Genomic DNA, 23,022 nt, shown 5'->3' on the forward strand with positions numbered 1-23,022 from the left:
CCGAATCACCCAACCGGGTAATATCGCGCAGTACATACTTTCGCCCGCTGGTCGAGTCAGTGCTATGAGGCCCCTTGAATGACTCGTGATGCTTCAGATGACGGGATACCCCGAGGCGCCGGGACGTAGGGTCACGTCGATATGGCGACTGGCAGGTCCATGTGCGGTAAACGAATCATGTTGCGAGGCATGAAACTCGGGGACCGTTCCAGGGACCAGAGCTTGCCTATATATGAGCGAGACGAGCCTCGTTTTCGTAGTCATTCACGCTATAGAAAGGAGCGGAGCGGTGCGCCTTACTCGTGTCCTTGTATAGGCCTGGCTAACAAGGGTCAGAAGGGGGACTGACCCCCTAGAGAAAGCTACCGTGGTCGCTGCTCATTTACAGACCCCACTGTCTTATTATAACCAGTAATTACCACGATAGCCTTGCAAGTTGACCTGCTTTCAGACCATTCATGGCGAGGTAGAAGCGGTACGGACAGTTCGATTGAACATTGAATCGTCAGTATTAGACCGTTAACGCACGCGCGCAGTAAACCGAGCGATCTGTGTCGGCTGATGCCACCGGGCAACACCGGCGATCCAGAACGGACAGAGGACGTCGAGGTCTCCACGCAGACGGGGCCACCGGCGTTGACGGCAATGAGTATAATATCCAGGGGAAGAAACAGAGTCAAGTCCAGAGCCCTCGTCTGGTCCCCCATGTCACGGAAAGGCCAAAAAAGGCTGGCTGAAACACTGCCTTCTCTGGGGTTAGCCGGTCTACTGGGAGCCTTTATAAACGTGCATGCACCCGAAGTTCTTCACGGGAATGCGCGAAACTCCTGGTTGGCGGGCTTGTAGTAAGAGGACATGACAAAAATATGCCAAAATGTGGCGAGCATGTTCAGTGCCAAGGATTGGTTTCGTCGATGGCTACGTGGCGCGGGGCGAGAAGGCGCTCCGTTCTCGAGCGCGACCAGCCGCGAACAGCGCCGTCATACCCTGAGAGGGCAGGGCGGGTACTACAGACAAGGCTGGAATAGCTGTCAACTCGTCATCCTATCTAGGTATATACGTTCATGATGCTTGGAGGGAGGCAGACAACACGTTGGCAGAGGGCCCTTGCGTGCCAAGGCGAAGTAGAAGAGAGAGTAAGTGACGCAATCTGGATCCATAACAAGACTGGGAACCTCGGGTAATAATTACTGCCAAGTACATGCCCAGAAAAATGGTGTTTGACAATCAATCTCCCCTTTCCGGCCTGTGTTCTCGCCATCAACTCCACCCTGCCTGCTGGTCACCTTGAGACTTGACCGGCAGGAAGGCGCCACGTGGTGTTCGAAAGCTGCCACGCCGTCATGGACATGAGCCGCGACAGAGCAGCGGTTCTGGGCTTTATACAGCTAACTGTACTATTCGTGGTGGCTGCTGTCCCGCCGGGCGCCGCCGGGTCCGGGGCCGGCAGTCCGCGGGGCCCGAGCGGCGCTGCCAAGAAGCGGCTGTGACATGAGCCGTGCAGGTGCGACGGCACGGGCCAAGGCGGCGTTGTGTCGATTAGTGATGGTTACCTGTGTGCTGTACAGTATGCGTGCGTGTGCATCGGAGCACAGCACATGTTGTGCCGTCCGAATAGGCATATACAGTAATATGTGTAATGTAAGACGTTGACTTGACGCCTCCTCTCCGGTGTCGCAGCCCCGGGGGTCCGTCCACCCACTGGACGAACCCCCGCCGCGGAGACGCATCCTCGGCCTCGTATCCATCCATCCATCCATCCTGTCTTGCCCATTACGTACTGTATGTGCAGTACGCTATCATCATCCCGCTCTCACCCCCTCACGCAAGGGGCCCGAAGCCTATCGGCGGAGCGGGACTGGACGTCCGGGCCGCGTGTGAAGCATAGGCAACGAGTGTCTGTATCGAACCGCATGCTCTGTGTCCCTGCCGAGACCGCCGGAGCCTCCCCCCCCCCAGGTCGTTCGTTGCTTCCCCTCGATGGCTGTCGACGCGGCCCTTGTCCTCACCCTGCCGCGAGCTGCCCCCAACAAAGCCTGCTTCCTCGCCTCGCACAAGCTCGCGTCACCCTTCCGTCACCCTGTCTTGGCCATCAACCGCCATCGGCGCGCGCGCACCTCTTCTTCAGCGCTCCCTCTGCGCTCCCTCTTCACCTCGACCCATCACCATCGTCATACGCCGCCTCCCGCAGCCATGGCTCCTCCGGTAGTGCAGCTCAGGGTGCCCAACGGCGTCGAGATAGCCCTGCCGACGGGGCTCTTCATCAACAATGAGTTTGTCGAGTCGAGCTCCGGCAGCAAGCTCACCAGCATCAGCCCAATGTATGTCCCTGGCCGCCCTTCCCTGTGTCATGTGGATATCTGTGTTGACCCCAGTCCAAGCAACGGCGAGGAAATCTGCTCCGTCGAGGCCGCCTCGCCCGCCGACATCGACCGCGCCGTCGCCGCCGCCCGCGCCGCCTTCGAGACCCCCTCGTGGCGCGAGCTGCCCGGCGGCGACCGCGGCGCGCTGATGCTCCGCCTCGCCGACCTCATCGAGCAGCAGCGCGAGACGCTCGCCGCCCTCGAGACGTGGGACAACGGCAAGCCCTACCTCGTCTCGCGCGACGAGGACCTGGCCGAGGTGCTGGCCTGCCTCCGCTACTACGCCGGCTGGGCCGACAAGCTGCAGGGGCTCACCATCCCGACGACGACGCCGGCCAAGAAGCTGGCCTACACGCTGCGCCAGCCCGTGGGCGTGTGCGCGCAAATCATCCCCTGGAACTACCCGCTCGCCATGGCCGCGTGGAAGCTCGGCCCGGCCCTGGCCGCCGGCAACACCGTCGTCCTCAAGCCCGCCGAGCAGACGCCCCTGTCCATCCTGCTCGTCGCCGACCTCGTCCGCCAGGCCGGCTTCCCCCCGGGCGTCGTCAACGTCGTCAACGGCCGCGGCGCCGACGCCGGCCAGGCCCTCGCCGCCCACCCGGGCATCGACAAGATTGCCTTTACCGGCTCCACCCTCACCGGCCGCGCCGTCATGAAGGCCGCCTCGGCGGGGCTCAAGAACGTGACGCTCGAGACGGGCGGCAAGTCGCCCCTTGTCGTCTTCGCCGACGCCGACCTCGAGCAGGCCGCCAAATGGGCCTACGTTGGCATCATGAGCAACCAAGGCCAGGTCTGCACCGCCACGTCGCGGCTGCTGGTCGAGGCCTCGGTCGCCGACGCCTTCTCGCGCGCCTTTCTCGACGTCGTCCGCAGCTGGGCCAAGGTCGGCGACCCCTTTTCCGAGGACACGACGCACGGCCCCCAGGTCTCGCGCGCCCAGTACGATAAGATCCTCGCCTACATCGACGGCGCCAAGCAGCAGGGCGCCAAGCTCGAGATGGGCGGCGAGTCGGCCGCCGCCGCCGTCGGCTCCGGCTCGGGCTTCTTCATCCAGCCCACCGTCTTCTCGGCCGTCACCAAGGACATGGACGTGTTCCGCGACGAGGTCTTTGGGCCTCTCGTCACCATCACGCCCTTTGCCGACGAGGCCGAGGCCCTGCGCCTGGCCAACGACTCCATGTACGGCCTGGCCGCCGCCGTCTTCAGCCAGAACATTGAGCGCGCCCACCGCGTCGCCGCCGCCCTCCAGGCCGGCATGGTCTGGATCAACTCGTCCAACGACTCGGACATCCAGGTGCCCTTTGGCGGCGTCAAGCAGAGCGGCATCGGCCGCGAGCTCGGCGAGGCTGCTCTGGCCGCCTACACCGAGACCAAGGCCGTCCACATCAACCTGGGCTCCCGCCTGTAGGGCGAGGCTGTCCTGGCCCAGCAACGAGGGATCATGTAAATTACAATTGCAAAACGACTGCACGCATGGATGACCCATGACTTGAAAGGGGCCTTGTTTGTGTAGCAGCATGGGCTAGACACACGCTCCGCCCTGTACATCAGACACTTTTCATAAGACGCTCAGCAAAGCCAGATTTGCATGGTTAAGAAGGGAACATTGTTGGCCTGCCCAACTCGTGACTGTCTCCCCATGTTACTGCACACAAGCACCGTCTTGTTCGCGTCACCCAGGCATCTCACCATATGATTGCAAAGGGCTCATGAAACACCATTCTCGACCCTGACAATACCAAAAAAAAAAGATTTGATTGAATGAAAATAGCATAGAGATGAATGGCCAAATCAAGCGCTCGCTCTCCCCACTCAAATATGGCCTCGCATGTCCCCCTTGGCGTCATCGCTTCGCGGCCGTCAATCCCCGACAGACGGCGGCTTCGTCAGATTCCTGCCGTCGTCGCGCGTGCGCGTGACCGTGGCGCCGTCGTCGGCTAGCACATCGCGGCCCGTGGCGAGATTGTTGGCGTACAAGACGTCTCCGCCCGTCTGCAAAAAGGTGAGGCGCCCCTGGACGACCCAGAAGCCAAGGGCGACGACCAGCATGACGCCAAAGACGGCAATGGCAAAGTTCATGTCGCCGGGCCGCGGGTTGGGCTGGCTGGGGAAAAAGAAGAAGACGGTGGTGACGGCGCAGTAGACGAGCGAGACGGCGTTGATGGGCGGGCCGAGGCGGCCGAGGTTGAACTCGCGGGGCGGCATCTTGTCGCGGCCGACGAGGACGAGGGCGAGGATGGGCATGGCGTAGGACATGGTGAGGGCAATGGTGCTGACGCTGAGAATGGCCTGCAGCACCGTGTTGGCAAAGAGGTAGAGGAGGCCGACGAGGGAGATGAGGGCGGCCTGGAGCCATAGGGCGCGGGCGGGGACCCTCCACTGGGGGTCGACGTGGGCGAAGAAGGCGCCAAAAGGGATGCCGCCGTCGCGGGCGAAGCTCCAGGTGAGGCGCGAGGCCGAGGTGAGGATGCTGACGCCCTGGCCGAGGCCGTTGAAGATGAAGAGGGCGATGAGGGCGGCGGCGCCCGAGAGGCCGACGGTGGACTGGGTGATTTCGATAAAGGGGAAGCCCGAGGGCGGGCTGAGGAGGCGCTCGAGGTCCTGGATGCAGAAGAGGCAGACGAGCATGAAGAGAAAGCCCGAGAGGGCGCCGCAGACGACGGCCAGGTACATTGTGCGCGGGGCGTTGCGGCGCGGGGCGGGAATCTCCTCGACCATGTGGATGACGGAGTCGAAGGCCGTGAGGCCGTAGGCGCTCTGGACGAGGCCGAGGAACCAGGTGACGGCATCGGGCCAGCCGGTGCGGTTGAGCCAGGCGGCGAAGACAAACGAGGGGCGCCGGAAGGAGAGGCCCGAGTGGGTGGCGACGGCGGCGGGCAGGGTGGCGACGAAGACGAGGAAGAGGGCGACGAAGCCGACGCCGACAAAGTTATTGAAGGCGGGCAAGACAGACTCGCGGCGGCAGGCGACGAGGTTGAAGAGAGTGAAGGCGAGGGTGATGGCCAGGTAGACGAGGAAGCGCAGCCAGCCGGGCGGCGCGGCGGCGGCGGCGGCGTCGTCGTCGAGGAACATGAGGCGCATGGCGAGGATAAAGTCGGACATGAAGGCAATCTGCGAGGCGGCCAGCGTCCACCAGCCAAACGTGTTGATCCAGGCGCACAGGTACGAGGCGAAGCGGGCGGCGGGCGCCTTGTCGGCGAGGCGGGCGATCCAGTAGGCCTGGCCGAGGGCCGTGGGCATGCTGCTGCACAGTTCGCCGAGGCTGACGGCGACGCACGTGTTGCACAGGGCGACGAGGACGAGGCCCCAGAGAATGGCGACGGGCCCGCCGTTGACGAGGCCGTTGTTGAGGCCCTGGGCGCACGTCGTCCAGGTGCCGAGCACGGTAAAGGCCAGCGCCAGCATGCTCCACGTGCTGAACTTGCGCGTCAGCACCTGCACGTGGCCCAGCGCCGCGAGGTCGTCGGCGTCGCGCCGTGCCTGCGAGGCCATCGACGACGAGGCGCCATCGTCTGGCCGTCTGCCTTGATCGTTGACGTCGTCGTCGTCGTCGACATCGACGCAGCGTCCCAGCGGCCCTCTTTTCCTCCAGTCTTGGCCTTCCCGGCCTTCACCTGCCATCGTCGAGTCGGAGCTTTGGCATTGTCGCTGCTGCTGCTGCTGCTGCTGCGGCTGCTGCGGCTGCCCAGTTGATGGCGGAGACGACATATGAAGAAGCAGAAGAAGTCGTCGTCGTCAGAGGCGGTCCGAGGCGAGTGTCAAAATTGCATACACGAAATATGCACATAGGCGTAAAGCAGCTACCTCGATAGTTGAAGTCGCGACACGGCCAAGAAGAGCGTCAATCGAGACCCTCAACGGCCCGTCATTCTCTTTCGCTTGGGTCCCGAATGCTGGAGGAACAGTTGCTGCGTCGGCAAGCAATCCTGCCGATGCTGGTTTGGGGGTGATGCTGGGCAGACGACCGTCCTTGTGCGCCGCGAGAATCGACACCGTCTAGCCAGGCAGACTCTACAGCAGATGAACCTCGGCCGAGAACAAATCGACTCAAGAGACAGACAGGATGGATGTTTTTGCATTCAACTTCGATCGTCGGACTGGCCACGGGATTGGGAGTTAAGGGGGAAGCGTTCAATTTATCCAGAGCCAAGGGCAGCTCAAGCAACAACTTAAAGCCGAATATGTCAACAGAACAAGCAAGGGATGGATGAATTGAAAAGCCTTCCACATGGCAAGCAATGGAATAGACTCTCAGAGTGCTCATACGTCTGTCCAGTCTCAGCCCCAGCCGCATGACGCACATCACCTCTTCCAGTCTTCCCCTCATCCTCCCCTCCTCAGTCCCCCCCGGCCATCCTCTTCCCCCGCAGTGCTGCTACAGACCATTCATCTCGACTCTGACAATCTCATTGGACCTGTTATCGACGGCTTCTGTTTCATTCTCTATCTCTTACTACGTAACGGCAGGCTAAAATCAAAGGGACTAGTCGGTGGGAGTGGAGAGACTGCCGTGGCACGTTGAGCACTCGACCCGCCGCCCGCGGGTCCCGAGAGGCAAACAAGGAAGCAGGGAGCAAGCCGCGGGACGGATTGCCGTTTCGACTACGATCCCGGGTTCCTTACCTCGAACAGATGGGTGATGGCGGGCTGCGTCCTGCAAGTCGGGTACTCAGCTACCGTGGAGGGCAGGTCAATGCGCGTGCAGACGGACAGTATGTACATGCAATATGCGTTCCCGTAATAAGCGCGGGCCCTTTTTGGTGCACTGCCCGACAAAATCAGGGGTGCTGCGAGGAAATGGCAGAGTCTGCGAGACACAAAAGCCGGAGCTGTCACAGAGAAACCGCCGCGCTTGGCTGTCGTACAGACGCCCATACTCTGACTAACGTGAAGAAATGAAGGCCCTAAAGAGACACGCGTACATACATAAATGGGATGCACCTATAGTCCACGCCAGAGTATGTGTGTATGCGTAGCTCGGGTAAGGGCGAATAGACACACTTCGGCCGACTTGACTCGGATGTTGGCTCGCTTCCATCAAAACGGGCCCCGTCATCGATGCCAAGAAACTAGGGAAGCCACTCCTCGATCGGGGCCCCGTCCTTGGCAGACCCTCCTCCATCTTTTCCCATCTTGTCATGTTGCCTTGCAGCACTGAGGCCAGGTCATCACCGTGAGTCTCTTTCCCTCCGACCTCGGCTGCACGCCGGGCCTCACAGCGCAGCAAGCCCGTCCGTCCGTCCGTCGCACCCTGGGATACGAGCCGGCGTCCATGTTCAGCCCCCGCATTTGGTGATTTCCGTTCTCGGGACCGACCGGACCCTTGACACAAGGTTTCGGGACGCGTGCCCGTCCAGCCCCCGCGGCCCCCTCCTCTTCCCTCTCCGCCCGCCATTTATGTAGAGAGGCACGAAGAAACAAGGCGCCAAGAGGATGAGACGAAGCGTGGGGACACATGAGGCGACGCGGCAGGTCTGGAACTTCTGCCGGGGCCCCGGTGGAGCCGCTCAACGGCCGCCGCGGCCCGCGAGCCTGCAAGGCCAGCGGGGCCGAGGCCGCCCGGGGCGGCATGTTTATATAGCCCCTTCTCGTCACGGCACCGGAGCCTAAGGGAGAAAGGAAAAGTGACACAAAACAAGTAGCCGGCCTCTGCCGAAGTTCACCTGCTCGCCTCCCTACGCCCACTGTGAATACCCAACGTCGAGAAGTACATACATTGTGTGCCTTGACCACACGCGACCATCGTTGATCCAGCGTTCGTTTCGTTGCATGCACACCTGTATGGATAAGAGCGCCCGCGTACGACAAGTAATACCCAGCGACAAGCAGCCCGAGCCATGGCGGACCCGGCGATACGACAACCGCAGCCGGCCCAGGAGCCAGACACCACCTCCATCCCGGGCTATATCATCCTGCCGGACCAGGACGGCCTCGACTCGTTGGCAGCGGCCACAGTGGCGCCAGCACATCCCCTCGGTGAGTTTGCCGTGGTCTGAGGCGTCAGACTTGCCATCGGCCCGAGCAAGAGAGGGGGAGACGGAGAAGATGATGGGAGCGCTAACACCCTCCCCTCCCAGACCAGCTATGTCCCCAGGAAATCAGCGCCGCCGCTCGGCTCGTGCGCGAGTATGCGAGCCCAAGTCAAGTCAAGTTCAATTGCATCACCCTCCGCGAGCCCCGCAAGCTCGAATATGCCGCCTTCCGGTCCGGCACCGGCCCCCGCCCGGCGCGCCGGGCCCTAGTCGTCTTGCTGGAGCAGCAACAGCAGCATCAGGACTCCACGGCACCGAGCGCAGACGGCATGGGCGTGCGCGAGGCCATTGTAAACCTGACGCGCGGTTCCGTCGAGGACTGGCGCGCCCTCCAGGACGTGGCGCCGACGTTGACGCTCGAAGACCTCGACGTCATGGAGCGCGTGGCCCGGCGCGATCCGCGTGTCGTCGACGCGTGCCGCGAAATCGGCATCACCGACATGTCGACCGTCTACCTCGATGCGTGGGCCATTGGCGTCGATTCGCGCTGGGGGTTTGAGCGCCGCCTGCAGCAGGGGCTGGCCTACTGGCGCGCCTCGCCCTCGGACAACCAGTACGCCCACCCGCTCGACTTCAGCGTCGTCGCAGACACCGAGGCCGAGGAGGTACTGGCCGTCGACGTCCGCCGCGTCCACGGCCAGCGCACCGCCGTGCCCCGGAATCCCCACAACTACCTCCCCGAGTTTGTCGGCGACGGCTACCGGCCGCGCCGGCTCCGGCCCATCGACGTGACGCAGCCCGAGGGCGTGTCGTTTGCGGTGCGAGGCAACGAGATTGCGTGGGCCGGGCTCAAGATGCACATCGGCTTCAACTACCGCGAGGGCATCGTACTGTCCGACGTGCGCATCGACGACCCCTACGAGGGCCGCGAGCGCTCCCTCTTCAACCGCATCAGCGTCGTCGAGATGGTGGTGCCCTACGGCTGCCCGGAGCCGCCGCACCACCGCAAGCACGCCTTTGACGTGGGCGAATACGGCACCGGCCTCATGACCAACTCGCTCAAGCTCGGCTGCGACTGCAAGGGCGCCATCCACTACCTCGACGCCGTCCTGTCGACGGGCCGCGGCCAGCCCGCCATTGTCAAGAACGCCGTCTGCATCCACGAGGAGGACAACGGCCTGCTGTACAAGCACACCGACTTCCGCGACGGCGCCGTCGTCTCGGCCCGCGACCGGCGCCTCATCATCTCGCAGATTATCACGGCCGCCAACTACGAGTACGGCTTCTATCACACTTTTAGCCTCGACGGGACTTACAAGCTCGAGGTCAAGCTGACGGGTATGCTCAACACCTACTGCCTGCACCCGTCCGAGAAGGCGGCGCCGTGGGGCACCGAGGTGGCACCCGGCATCACCGCCCACAATCACCAGCACATATTTTCGCTGCGCGTCGACCCGCAGATTGACGGGCCCAACAACTCGGTGGTGCAGTGCGACGCCGTGCCGTCCGAGGCGCCCGTCGGCTCGCCCGAGAACCCGTTTGGCAACGGCTTCTACTGCCGCAAGACGCCGCTGCAGACGGCCAAGGAGGGCGCAGCCGACTACTGCCACGAGACGAGCCGGACCTGGGACATTGTCAACCCGAGCCGCCTGCACCCGTCGGCCGGCAAGCCCGTGGGCTACAAGATTGTCAACAACCAATGCCCGGGGCTGCTGGCCAAGCCAGGCAGCGTGGTGCACAAGCGGGCGGCGTTTGCGCGGAAGAGCCTCTGGGTGCTGCCGTACCGCGACTACGAGCTGTTTCCGGCGGGCGACTATGTGTGCCAGTCGACGGGCCAAGAGCAGCACCCGGACAACGCGGCGGTGCTCGACTGGGTCAACCGCGACGAGCCCATTGACAACACGGACATTGTATGTTACGTGCAATTTGGCTTGACGCACTTTCCGCGTGCCGAGGACTTTCCCATCATGCCGGCCGAGCCTGTGAGCATCATGATGCGGGCTAGCAGCTTCTTTCGCCAGAACCCGGCGCTGTGGGTACCGCCCTCGGCGCTGACCAAGGACGGCTCGTCGAGGAACGCCTTTTCGTCAGACGAGGGCGGCGAGAGTAAAAAGGGCAGCTGCTGCGCGGACAAGGTCAAGTATATCTCTCACCTATAGACTTGCGCTCCGTATAGATATCAGCATGGCAGTATGGGGAGGGGGGCGTGGCATTTGGCCTGGGGACAAGGCGGGACAAGTTGGCAAGGATGGCGGAGCAAAGTGTTTGAAACCTCGTAGAGCAAGATTAACCTTCTTTTCTTCCTCGTTGAGCTGGCCCCAAGCGTGTGCATCCTTGATCAACGATGGATTCGATGGCCAAATCTGCATGAGTTGCCAGCTGGTCCAGTTTGCGTTGCTGTCATCTGATGCTTGGAGACGCTCCATCGATCGAGTCCTCGAGGTTGGCAGCGCCCCGTTGTCTCGGGGGCCGCTGTTGGGGCTGCTTCCGAGCCATGGAGGCGTGGGGCGGTGCGCAAAACAAGTGACGAGCAACTGCTTCTCGCTACTACCGAAACGGACCCGATGCCTTGCTTCGTGCTTCACTTGGACCGGGCGTATGTGCATCGACGGCGGCTGCGGCGAGATTGACGACGATGACTGAGGCCGGCAAAGCAGGCAAGCAGAGCCGCTTCCAAGCGCCCTTGAACAGACGGAGGAGTAGACAGAGGGGCGAGGGCAATGCTGGTCGGCGCAGTCAGAGGCCTCATTGCCGCCGGGAGCTTCACCTCTTGTCGTGGTTGAGGGGGAGAGAAGAGAGAGAGAGAGAGATGCAGCTTGATGCTTGTTGGTTTGTTTGCCCCTCGCTGGCGCCTTCCGTGGTTAAAAATAGCATCATACCTGCCTGCTTCGAGATGAGGAATTTAGACGCGCGCTTCCACGACCGCCTTGCCTCGCATCGGAAGCGGCGCATTGTTGTTCCAGCCAGTCACAAGCAACCGCCGCTTCCTCTCGCAGCCTTGGACTTCACCAGTCACCATCACCACCTCGCCTGGCACTCTGGCCCAGGAAAGCGTTCAGGCGCGCAAACCGCCTGAAGCGGAAGACTGCCGCCGCATGGTCCGTTCCCCATTGTCGAAGACGGCTCTGCCCGAGGACGGCGCCTAAACGCGAACCCCCTTCTCGTCCCCCCTTGCTCTGCCGGCACCGACATATGCGGCTCAATGCCCCCTTTAATCTCCGCGTCGCCTTCGCCCTCTGCCGCTTTCTTCTTCGGTCGTGCCAGAGCGCTTGAGTTGTCGATCCTGACGCTTGAGAATCTCAAGTCAACCTGGGCAGCACATCCCGAGCATGCGAGCGTCCAGGTCCTCTCGCTCTCCTTTCCACTCGAGACTTGGAAGAATGGCAAGCGCCTGTCTGTGTTGGTGGAGCGATTCTTATGAAAGAAGAGGAAGAACCTGCCCCATGCATCTCGCTCTGTTTGGTATGCTCCTCATGTCTAATTCGGGTGCAGGTGGCATCGGGGCCGACATCTCGTCCAAGCCTCTTCCCTCTTTTACCCCCCCCCCCCCCCCATGCGGCTCTGTCTGCTATGAATCGCGGCTCCCAATATGGAAACCTCGGCGCTTCCTCTGACAAATCTTCTGTGCATGTTTGCCGACCACGTTCCCTCCCAGTCCCATGGTTCTCCGTGCAAGTCCCGCTGTCGTCCATGTAGCCGCCCTGCCTCTAGCCGCCCGTCGCCTAGCAGCCGCTTTGCCATGCGGGCCAATATCAGCGGCCCATTCTGGATAAATCCGTCGCTTTGGACACAGCAGCTTCGTTTCATGTTTCCCACTGATGCTGCGGGTTGGTTTCGTCTGCACAGTCGCATGGCCTCGCATTGCCTCGCGCTTCTTTTCTTCAACGTCCCAACCGCCGCCCGCTTGTCTCGCCGTCTTAAAACACCCTCATGTCCATCTCTGCGGCCAGGGCCTGATATCTCGTCCCCTTGGCATCTCGGTTGTGGATTCAAGCCGCTGTCGTCCAATACTCCCATCTTCAACTCTTCTCTTCATTTCTTTTGTTGCTGTCTGCTCCTCGTCGCTTCCGCCCTCGCTTTTCGCATCTCTGCTCCTCTCAAGCCAGTAGCTCCCACCACGCCGGAGCTGTCTCAGTTCCCACGTCTCGCTGGACATCATCTCTTCTACTTGCACCTGGGCCGACCACAGCATCGTGAAACCATTCTTGACTGTGGAATTCAGTCTTTTGGTTTCCTTCTCTACCTCTACCTCATCTTGCGAGCCGGTCTCGCGGTCCTCTATGGCATTAGTTCCCTGCACCTATCCTACTTTCAGCACTCGCTCGTTTTCACCCACTTAAACACCAGGCCACCATGCCAAGAAACACGAATAATGCCGGCGCTCCGCAGAGTCACTACGCAGGCCAGATGCAGCCCTCGCTCGGCTCCTCCTCCATATATGACCAGCCACGCGTGACCGTGCCGGCCAACTACTACACCATTCCCTCGTCATCTTCATCCGTCATGCCGCTTCCTCAACAACAGGAGCCAGACTACGCGTCCTACGCTCCGGACCCCGTCCCAGCGCCACCCACGCAGCACCGCGCCAGCTCCGGGGCGTGGAGCCCGCAGAACGACCAGCAGCTTCTTACCGCGCGGATGCAAGGCCTCAACTGGGGCCAGATCAAGGACGCCTATTTCCCCACAAAGACGGCCAACGCCTGCCGGAAGCGCCATGAGCGCTTAATGGAGCGCAAGGGCGCCGATGACTGGGACAACCGAAAGCTTCAGCAACTGGCCAAGGAGTACATGAGCATGCGCAAGGAGATCTGGAGTGGGCTCGCGGCGCGCACTGGGGAGAAGTGGAACGTTGTAGAGCAAAAGGTGAGAAATCCTGAGTAGAGCGAGACCAGCCATCGAGGCTTGTTGGCGCGAAGCGCTGCAGCGCAGAGGACTTCAGTGCTGACGCGAGACCCTCGCTCCCGACAGTGCATGTCCAACGGCCTCAAAAACCTGCAGAGCGCCGCCCGCGCGGCCTCGCGCCGCAATCGCCTTGAGACGAGCTCTCATGTGACAGGGTATGACGACGATAGCGGCATTTCCGGCATCGGCCTGACTCCCGTTGATGAACTAGACGCCTCATACAGCAGCCCTGAGGTGGGCTCCTCCGGCGCGCCGTCCTTTGCGAGCTCCGGGTCCGTCAGCTACCCCTTTCACCAGCAGTCGCACGTCGGCCACCTGCAGCCCCCGCAAGGCTCGTACGCCGTGGGCGCCTACGCGTCCGGCTACGGCGCCACCAACGGCGGCCACCACGGATACTCATCGAGCGTCAGTTCGGCGACGAGCGCCGCCGGCCGTCGCCAATATGTCGCCTCGACTCACCCGGGCGGCAGGGGCCACGGCCATGGAAGCAGCCAGTACCTGGACGCACAGAGGATGTCGGCCGCCGACATGGGCATCGGAGCCATCATCAACCGGCCCGGTGGCGGCAAAAAGGCAGCCTAGGTTGACTTTCTTTCTTTTCCTTGGTGTCTTCTCTACTTCTTCTTCTACCCCTTTAAACCCCTTGTCCCCGATGACATGAGAGCACGCCCGTCATGACCTATTTATCTATTTTACCCTGCGTCTTACACGATTCACTCTATCTCCTCCCAAAACCACCAACACAGCCACCACCACTGCCTTCCTTCTCCCTCTTGTCCCTTTTTTTTAAATGTTAAGACTAGTCATTGGAGCTTTTGTTTTGGATGCCGGGTTTCTTTTTGTCGCTATGAATGAGTCTGAAAACATGACGAGACATCTGGACGGGGCGCTGGACGGAGTTGGGCGGCATGAGTCTAACTGCTTCATGGGGGAGACTGGTTGATTTTTTCTGCCCGTCACGCGCTGCGATTGCAGTTTTTCCGTCTATTTACATTTTTTTTCTCGCTCCTTTCTTCGGGCGGCCTGCTCTTTGTGAAGGTTGGGAAGAGGCCGGCGCTTGTGGCGAGGCACGTATGAGTTAATGCCACTGGCACGCGTGTGCGCTAATTGGCGGCCTTGCTGGAACCATCTTGTAACAACAGCATAGAGACGCCGCGAGATCGAGTCGGGACGCGGGAGAATGAAAAAAGATTCACGTTCAGTTTCGTCGCCGTGCCGATCCGGTCCGTGGCTGCCGCGTGGCCGGGCCGGCCCGTGCAAGGCTCCCCACAACCCACGGATCCATATCTGCATGCGTCCGAGCTCCGTCATTCACCTGCGCCATGATCTGGCGCAGCCGAGAAAGGAAGCCACCCGAGCACTTGTTGGACTCTGCATTGCGCAGTTGTTTGTACATACCTGGAGCAGCGGTGCAGCAATCTGCCTACAGGTGAGGGCGCCAGCCTAACTGCCAGGCTGGCGACGACATGGGGGATTATACACGCACGCGCAACGGGGTCGCCTCACGCATCTCTCTCCCACTGATTGTGACGACGTCGGGCCATCTATCGTACAGATGCCACAATACCAACAGACAAAAAGGTTCGTACAATGCATAGCACGTCACCGCGCTCGTGTCGTCTTCTCAGCAACCCTAGCCGCCGTCATGCTGACCATTTCCTGCAGCTCCTCAGCCTCTCCTTCCTCTACCCACACGCCGTCGGCAGGTTGTCCAAACGCACTGGCCCAGGCGCGGGCCCATAGGCCCTTTTTGTGCAGCAGTGCAAGGATCATGACGGCCGGCAGGTGCCAGACGCTGGCCCAGAAGAGGCCGCGGGCGCTGCCCTTATGGCCTTCGAAGCGCCAGAAGCGCACGGCCTCGCGCGCCAGCCACAGGTTGACGGGCAGGCTGGTGGCGGCAAAGGACCACTCGGTGACGCCGGCGGCGCACAGCGACAGGCAGATGGGGATGAAGACGAGGCTGTAGCGCAGGGCGACGCGCGCGTTGCGGGCCGGGTTGGTCCAGGCCAGCATGCGTAGGCCGGCGGCGCGGTACTCGTCGCGGATGGGCCAGCTCAGTGCCATGAAGTGCGGGAACTGCCAGGCGAAGAGCAGGCCGGCCAGCAGCCAGCCGCCTATCGACGAGCCGTCGCTGGCAAACAGCAGCTCGCGCCACGAGCCGTCGTTAGTCGCGGCCTCGCCGGCAGCGGCGGCCCATCCCATGAGCGGCGGAATGCCGCCCACAAGGGCGCCGATCCAGGTATTGAGGGCGGTGACTGCCTTGAGAGGCGTGTAGACGCCGGCATACAGGACGATGTTGGAGAGGCCAAGGAGCGACACGGTGGGGTTGACGCCAAAGTAGAGGGCACCTGTGCCCGCGGCGCCCGCGAGGATGGCGAAGATGGCCGCGCTGCGGGCGGAAACCAGCCTCCTGACGAGCGGACGATTGCGCGTCCTCGACATCTTGGCATCGGTAGATGGCTCGTAGAGCATGTTGAGGGCATTGGCGCTCGCGGAACAGAGGGCCGTGCCTGTGGTGAGGAAGAGGAGCGTCAGGGGGCTCAGGCTGGGCGTCTCGGTCATGGTGGGCGTCAGCATCTCGGGCATCGGGTACAGGGCGTACGGTGCCATGGCCGTCAGCACAACGAGCACCGTGAGGCGTGGCTTGGAGAGGGAGAGGAGCGAGGAGAGGATGCGGCGGGCGGAGCGGTCCGGATGCGCAGCGGCGAGGCTAGTAAGGGTGGAGGAGGCGTTTGAGGGCAGGGCGGCGTCGGGGGAATCGTGGCTGGCATCTGCGAGTTTCCGGGCCAGTCTCCGGCGGTGGGGGGGAAGCTCGTCTATGGGCTGGGCCGGCGTCGGTCGTGCTGCTGTGGTCGAGGTCGCGCGTTTCCGGTTGCGCGAGACGAGCGAGTCGAGGCAGCCGGACCGCTCAAACAGCCGGTTGGAGAGGAAGAAGCTGGCGCTCACGAGGGGTGTCACCGCGGCGCGACTGCGGACACGGTGCGACGGGCCCGCCGCAGCAGTAACCGAGGACAGCGAGCGCGCCAACGGGCCATGGCAATGGGCGCTGGCGAGCAGCTGCGGACGGAGCTGGGCTGCGATGCTTGGTGGCCGCATGGTTGCGCGCGTGTCTGTCTGTTCGTCTCATGGCCTGCCTATGGCGGCAAGCATGGCGTCAGTCGCGGTCTCGGACCCGGATACCGCTGGCGCGCGAGTCCAGCCGGGTGTAATTGGAGGCGAGGGATTGTGGTGATGCCGGAGGATGTTTGGTCTTGGTGTTGATGGAGAATTCTCTCCAAAAGTAGTCTCACGTGAATGATCATGTGACCTCCACCTCTTGGTTGCCCCCAGTTCCGTCTCCCTTTCCCCCATCCACTCTTTGGCATTAATCATGGAAATCATCGATATTAAGTGACTCAAACTTAGCTCCTCGAAGAATTCATGCCTTTCAAAATACGTCCTTGAAATGGGGCGACGCCTCCAAGTTGGTGACAACCACCTACCCGGGAGCTCCAAAGCGTTGTTCAGACTTCAGAGCTCGGTAAGGAGGCGACGAACAGGAAACGAAAATGGAACTCTTTCCCGGTCGCTTTGACAGTCGAGTTAGCATTCAATGCCGTAACATTGAGAAGCGTATCGGTCAATACCAGATCGCTGCATCTCGCGGCGTTTGGTCCCGCAGCATTGCACACTTTGAGAACACCTACCATTCCGACTTCATTGGTGAATATGCTCGAAAAAAGCTGATATTAACGCTCCAGACCAGCACCGACGAGACCGCATTTAGGCCAGATTTTCGGTCCTTATCTCTAGTCAGGCCCCTCCATGTTTTCATGTATGCTTAGAATCTTATAAAGTTATCTTAGTGACATAGCATTGATATATAGACTATCAGTATACGATTTAGTTATTTCTACAGGAGATATACGATTCTCTCAGAAGCTACTGAAAAAATGCTACTTCATCTTACGAGCGGGCTACCTCAGAGGTAGGACGACGTGGCTTGGCCATGATGGAAGACCAAGGTGGCGAAATCAGTTGACCACCTCTCCCTGTCTACCCCAAGGAGGTCTCTAAAGAAGAGATATGCTTGTCAGTACCGAAGAAGCGATGTTTTACGCGGTAATACGAGATAAGGCACCAGCGGAATGGTCTAGTCCTTACACTGCACGTTTCTCCTAACTTGTTTACCCCTCAAGCCTCGCTGAACGCCATCCCTCAATCCATCCTCTAAATTCGCGATACCGTAGACGAGGCTGAATGGATTTACTAGCACTATACGCAGTCGAGCTACTACGGACGAATCGAGTACAACCGAGATGTTCCGAAAGAACCGCAGATAATGCTTCGCGGACCTCAAATATCCTTGAGGGCAAAGCCCACAAAGTACGTTTTCTGCATTAAAGATGAGGAAGACAATGGCATGGTTGCCGATTAGGGGCTATAGCATCAGTTGGCCAAGATCTTCTGTGAAGAGCAAGAAAAGCAGATTGGGCCTCACAGCCCCAGCGGTGTCACTGGAAAGAATAACATTAAGTCTTTACCATAGATTAGAACGGCCAGACAGTCTACTACCCGAACGAGAACAGAAAGAATGATGAATTTTATACGAAAAAAAAAATGAGGCATAGCTTTGACACCTGGAGGTGATGGAAACCAGTCGCAAGGCTTGTCGCACTATACCTAGGGGCATTGGTGTTGATTTGCTTGACGAGGTGCGCACAAGAAGAGAATAGGCCAACCAGAGGCTCATAAAGAGTAAGTGTAATTTTCGTTCTTCTAAGCCTGGGGGATGTCTGTAACTTTCTATTCGCTGTCCTTATCAGTCAGCGAGCAAGGCCATCTATAGTATCGTCGAGACCTTGTCGGAACCTCGTTCTGTAGAATGATGATTAAATATCACGGCCTAGGGTCCTGGCCTCGCTCACGACCATCATTCCGATGCAAAGTAATCTTCCACTGATTTATCTCGGCCGGCTCTGGCACGATCCGCCAACCGTCCATGACGGGGTTGTCCCCCCACTGTCACGGCACCAACCTGGGTTCCGTCACGTGCATCCCTGTACTTAGTCTAGACTCTGTTCCACCTCCGTAGTTTGCCCTCCTCACAGCACAACATAGATCTTCCCTGGCATCCTAGGTCTGCCCGTGATAGTTTGTGCTGTCTACTATCGGCTGCGCCGCCATCCCGATTGTACACCTAACCAGAGTTTTCCCATTCGACACCCCAAGTCCCACGCAACGAGATCACCACGCCGCGAGCGGCCCAGCCCTACCCTCGATCACTGGAATTTTTCCCCGCCCTGCCAAGACCATGATGAATCCCCAGAACCAGGCGGGCGCAACCCTCGCCGACGCTATTCATGATACCTTCCCAAACATCGCAGCTGCCCTTCACCGGGTCCAAGCTTGTGACTGCTCCAGCCTCGCCTCTATGCTCCAAGACCCAACAGACGACATGTACAAGAACCAGGTCGAAGCTCTCTGCCGCGCGGCCGAGAGCGCAATGGACCACTTCATCAACCAAAACGCCAATCTAGAGAGACGAATCGCGGAATTAGAAACACACCTCGCCCAAGCCCAAGGAACACCCCGGACCCAAGACTCCCTTGTCACCCTCGCCGATGAACTAAGAACTCTGCTGAGCGCCAGACCAACAGAATTGCGCCCTGAGTCACGCCCCCGTCGAATGATGCCAAACCCCAACCCATTTGAAGGCGATGAGAAGGATGTTAAGAAACGCCAACAGCAATATGTCAACTGGCGCTCTCAAGTGCTCCGAACTTTTGCTGTGGATAAGAGTTTCTTTGTCACCGATTTTATCAGAATCCAACACATCGCTGGCCTGCTTGGAGGATCGGCCTCGAAGCTCTACCGCAAGAAATTCGATTTCATTATTGAACATGAGGAAAACCAAGCCATATGGCCATGGCAAACCCATACCGACTGCCTGGCGGAGATGAACAAACAGTATGAAACGCTTGATCTGACACTTTCGGCTTCACAAGCCTTTGATAACCTTTGGATGGGCAAGAAACCCTTCCAAAACTTCATCGCTGACTTTGCCGCCCTGGCCGAGGAGTGTGGAAAGACTGAGACCCAGAAAGTTGAGTCCTTGCAGCTCAAGGTCTCTCAGGAACTCGCCAACGAAATGACGCACCAGCTTGTCCGCCCTGCTAGAGACAACTTCTCTGAGTGGTGTAAAATGTACCAGACGATCTACGATAACCTGTTGGCCAAGGACCACCAGGACAAACTGCGCTCAGGACGTCTAGGTAGTCGACCCTACCAAGGCCAAACACACCAGCAATTCCAACAACGCCAACAGGCTGACGCTGGCGACCCGATGGTTTTGGACGCTACGCGCCAAGCTAGACCTACGAGGAGGACTGCTTTACTAATAACCTCTGTTTGTACTGCAAAAGCCCGGCCACTTTAAAAGCGATTGTGATGAAAAGAAGCAGGCCGACGCAAAACGCAACCAGGCCTTTGGAACATATAAACCTAGCTATGGGTACAGTAGAGGAATGGGACGCGGCCAACCTGGACAAAACCACCGCCCCTACAATTACCAAGCCAGCCAACAACACAACCCACCCGTTTCAGCCCCAATTCCCTGCGTATCCCCCAGCCTTTCCAAGACTGCGATCCCTCGAACAAGGCTATATTATAGCAGACGAGGAAACAAGGACTACACCAACCCCCACTCCCTCTGTCAACACCCCAGCCTCACTTGAGCACCGGGGAAAAGAATAACCTCCGCCCAGAGCCGCGGACGGAGGTCAACGAAGGAACCAAGGATGCCGGAATGGATACGTCGCTGTCTCTCGAGCCACAAACCTATCAGACTTAGGTCAATAGACAGCAAATCTCTACTCATTCAAGCTACCTTAGTCCCCGCGCATACCGACCCCATTGAGGTGACGAGCCTTATTGATAGCGGATGCTCTGCACGGGCATTTGCGGACCGTAGCTTGTCAAGACCCGGAATATCGTAACCCAACCAACGCCAACAAAACGAGCCCTCCTCCTCGCCGACGGGAAACCGGCTGGCTCAATATCGGAATACTTCATTGCACCAATATTGATAGGATTGCACAATGAGCTCTGCCTATTCTTTGTTACAGACCTCTCCCGGACACCCCTATCATCCTTGGACTCCCTGGCTGCAACGCCACAACCCAAGCATCGACTGGTCCAGTATGTCCCTGACATTCACATCCCCATACTGTCACAACTTTTGTTGCCCCCAAGGAGTTCAGAACGCATCTGCACCGGTGCTGCCCGACCCGCCCGGCAACTACCACGACCTACCAATCCCGGGTGAACCAGCCCGACGAGTCTCGTTCGACCTACCAACCCCTGGCAAACCAGTCCGACGAGCCTTGTCCTACCAGCCTCCAATTGTCGAAGATTCAGAGGACGACCATAGCAACTGCTCCAGCACTCTCACATCAGTCCTCAACGGTCGACGACTCAGAGGACGATACTAGCAACTGCTCAAACACTAGCGAAGATGCCCCGTCATGACATTTGAAGCAACGCCAATATCTAGCAAGCCAGCGCGACGAGTCTCATTCTATCAGCCTCCAACAGTTGAAGACTTAGAGAATGATAGTAACGACTGTTCCAACGCTGGCGAAGATGCTCCGTTATGACATTTAAAGCAACGCTGACCCCAGGCGCAAATCACTACCGTACCCGCAACCCGAAGAATCACCAAGGCCCCGAGTGCCGAGCCCAGATGATCCCCAATCAGCCGAGAACTAAACCAGCCCCGACTCGTATGACTGCTGGCAGCCGTCATACAAAGAAGCCACCACCAAGACCTCCGCTACCTCCACTCAGCGTGCCACTTCCAAACCCATCTCGCGACACCGCCCTAGAACCATCAGACCGACCAGACCTATCGAACATACGGCTTACAAACGCTACAAACTTCGTCCAATTCTGCCGCGACCCAACCGTTGAGGCGATGAAAATGACATGGGATGAGCTTGATCGACTGGATAGTAGTCGCCAGCAGATGAAATACCGCCTACCTGACCTCCCAGAGGAATATTATAAAATGGTAGTCCTTGGTATAAGCAGCAAAAACATGGACTTCAGCTGGAAGGAAGCAAGACAGCTCTTTCCTAATGAATTGCACGACTTTGTTGACGAATGCTACTCACCAGCCCGCCTAGCCAAGATCACAGATGCCGATATCGAAAAGTTCATGAAAGGCAAGCCGGAGCGAACAGCGGATGACGTCTTGAAGAAGCTCCCGATATGGCTCCGCGACCTCTACGATGTGTTCCTACCTAAGCTCGCAGACAAACTTCCCCCGCAGCGCTCATGGGACCATAAGATAGAGCTTCTGACTGGAAAAGAACCTCCGTACCAAAGACACGCCCAATGAACCCACAGGAACTCAAAGTCATACGGAAATGGCTGGATGATAACCTGTCTAAAGGGTTCATACGGGAGTCCTGAGCCCGCTGTGCAGCACCACTACTCCTTGCCGCGAAGCCAGGAGGTGGTGTCCGGATCTGCCAGGACTACCGCGGTCTTAACAACATCACCATAAAGAACCGCTACCCACTGCCTTTGATCCGTGAGACTCTAGATGCCCTATGCAACGCCAAAGTCTATACGAAACTAGACATTATCGCCGCATTTAACAAAATCCGCATCGCCGAGGAGATATATGGAAAACAGCCTTTATCACACGGTTTGGCTTGTTTGAAACATTGGTTATGCCGTTCGGCCTCTGCAACGCCCAGCAACCTTCCAGAACTACATCAACCATACCTTATTCGACCTTCTGGATAAGTTCTGCACCGCCTACCCTGACGATATCTTGATATATTCAACAGATAAGAAGCAACATAGGAACACGTCCGCGAGGTAGTCACACGACTTCGCGATGCAGGCCTCAGATTGATATCGACAAATGCGAATTCGAAACAACTAGGACGAAATACCTTGGGCTGATCGTTACGCCTGGAGGTGTCGAGATGGACCCCGACAAGGTCTCTACAATCCTCAACTGGAAGCCACCAACAGCACTCCGCGACTTACAAAGATTCCTCGGCTTTGCAAACTTTTATCGCCGCTTTATCCGTGACTTCTCCAAGATCACCCGGCCATTAAATGACCTCCTGAAGAAGAGCACAATCTGGTCCTGGGAGGTAGAACACCAAACCGCCTTTGACCGACTGAAAGCCGCATTCTCCGTAGCACCGGTTCTAGCCTTATATGACTATAATAGGAAAACTGTACTTGAAACAGACGCCTCGGACTGGGCGTCTGGAGGAGTCTTGTCCCAGTATGATGATGAAGGCGTACTGCGACCTGTAGCCTACTTCTCGTCAAAACACTCGGCCCAGGAATGCAACTACGAGATCTACGACAAGGAACTACTGGCGATCATTAAGGCTCTGGAAGAATGGAGGCCTGAGCTTCAAGGGACCCAAGAACCCTTCGAAGTCATCACGGACCATAAGAACCTTGAATATTTCACAACAACCAAGGCTCTAAACCAACGACAAGTCCGCTGGTCCGAGTTCCTGTCAGGCTTCAACTTCCGTATTGTTTATCGACCAGGCACCAAAGCCGTCCGTCCAGATGCGCTAAGTCGAAAGCCAGAAGACCAACCCAAGCGCGCAGACACAAACGACGACCGCATTAAGAACCGCCAACGGACCATTCTGCCAGAACACATCTTTGACCCAGAGGCCCTGGCTGAACTGACTCGAGAAGTCAATGGGAATTCGACCTCGCTGCCGCCCCGATAGACGTTATCATGCCAGCCATGGACAAAC

The 23,022-nt window shown here is 59.0% G+C and overlaps 7 protein-coding genes across 7 annotated transcripts; 5 read left to right on the forward strand and 2 right to left on the reverse strand.

Moving 5' to 3' along the window:
- Nucleotides 1-2,193: 2,193 nt before the first annotated feature.
- HRG_02816 (aldehyde dehydrogenase family domain-containing protein) lies at nucleotides 2,194-3,771 on the forward strand (the record flags this gene model as incomplete). Its single annotated transcript, XM_044861287.1, has 2 exons — nucleotides 2,194-2,321; nucleotides 2,376-3,771. The coding sequence occupies 2 exons, from the start codon at nucleotides 2,194-2,196 to the stop codon at nucleotides 3,769-3,771; spliced, it is 1,524 nt and encodes a 507-aa protein (XP_044722313.1).
- A 452-nt stretch (nucleotides 3,772-4,223) lies between these two features.
- On the reverse strand, nucleotides 4,224-6,071 carry HRG_02817 (amino acid permease domain-containing protein; the record flags this gene model as incomplete). Its single annotated transcript, XM_044861288.1, has 1 exon — nucleotides 4,224-6,071. The coding sequence occupies one exon, from the start codon at nucleotides 6,069-6,071 to the stop codon at nucleotides 4,224-4,226; it is 1,848 nt and encodes a 615-aa protein (XP_044722314.1).
- A 2,129-nt stretch (nucleotides 6,072-8,200) lies between these two features.
- On the forward strand, nucleotides 8,201-10,494 carry HRG_02818 (copper amine oxidase, enzyme domain-containing protein; the record flags this gene model as incomplete). Its single annotated transcript, XM_044861289.1, has 2 exons — nucleotides 8,201-8,339; nucleotides 8,441-10,494. 2 exons carry the CDS (start codon nucleotides 8,201-8,203, stop codon nucleotides 10,492-10,494), a joined length of 2,193 nt encoding a protein of 730 aa, XP_044722315.1.
- Nucleotides 10,495-12,688: 2,194 nt separating this feature from the next.
- Nucleotides 12,689-13,819, forward strand: HRG_02819 (MYB-like protein; the record flags this gene model as incomplete). Its single annotated transcript, XM_044861290.1, has 3 exons — nucleotides 12,689-13,198; nucleotides 13,304-13,471; nucleotides 13,538-13,819. 3 exons carry the CDS (start codon nucleotides 12,689-12,691, stop codon nucleotides 13,817-13,819), a joined length of 960 nt encoding a protein of 319 aa, XP_044722316.1.
- Nucleotides 13,820-14,839: 1,020 nt separating this feature from the next.
- Nucleotides 14,840-16,333, reverse strand: HRG_02820 (ubiA prenyltransferase family domain-containing protein; the record flags this gene model as incomplete). The annotated part of the gene is made up of 1 exon (XM_044861291.1): nucleotides 14,840-16,333. One exon carries the CDS (start codon nucleotides 16,331-16,333, stop codon nucleotides 14,840-14,842), a length of 1,494 nt encoding a protein of 497 aa, XP_044722317.1.
- A 2,197-nt stretch (nucleotides 16,334-18,530) lies between these two features.
- On the forward strand, nucleotides 18,531-19,549 carry HRG_02821 (uncharacterized protein; the record flags this gene model as incomplete). The annotated part of the gene is made up of 2 exons (XM_044861292.1): nucleotides 18,531-19,491; nucleotides 19,545-19,549. The coding sequence occupies 2 exons, from the start codon at nucleotides 18,531-18,533 to the stop codon at nucleotides 19,547-19,549; spliced, it is 966 nt and encodes a 321-aa protein (XP_044722318.1).
- Nucleotides 19,550-22,215: 2,666 nt separating this feature from the next.
- HRG_02822 (transposon Tf2-1 polyprotein) lies at nucleotides 22,216-22,995 on the forward strand (the record flags this gene model as incomplete). The annotated part of the gene is made up of 1 exon (XM_044861293.1): nucleotides 22,216-22,995. One exon carries the CDS (start codon nucleotides 22,216-22,218, stop codon nucleotides 22,993-22,995), a length of 780 nt encoding a protein of 259 aa, XP_044722319.1.
- Between the last annotated feature and the right edge of the window lie 27 nt (nucleotides 22,996-23,022).

Source organism: Hirsutella rhossiliensis, assembly GCF_020360975.1.
Source record: "Hirsutella rhossiliensis strain HR02 chromosome Unknown scaffold00003, whole genome shotgun sequence".
NCBI lineage: Eukaryota > Fungi > Ascomycota > Sordariomycetes > Hypocreales > Ophiocordycipitaceae > Hirsutella > Hirsutella rhossiliensis.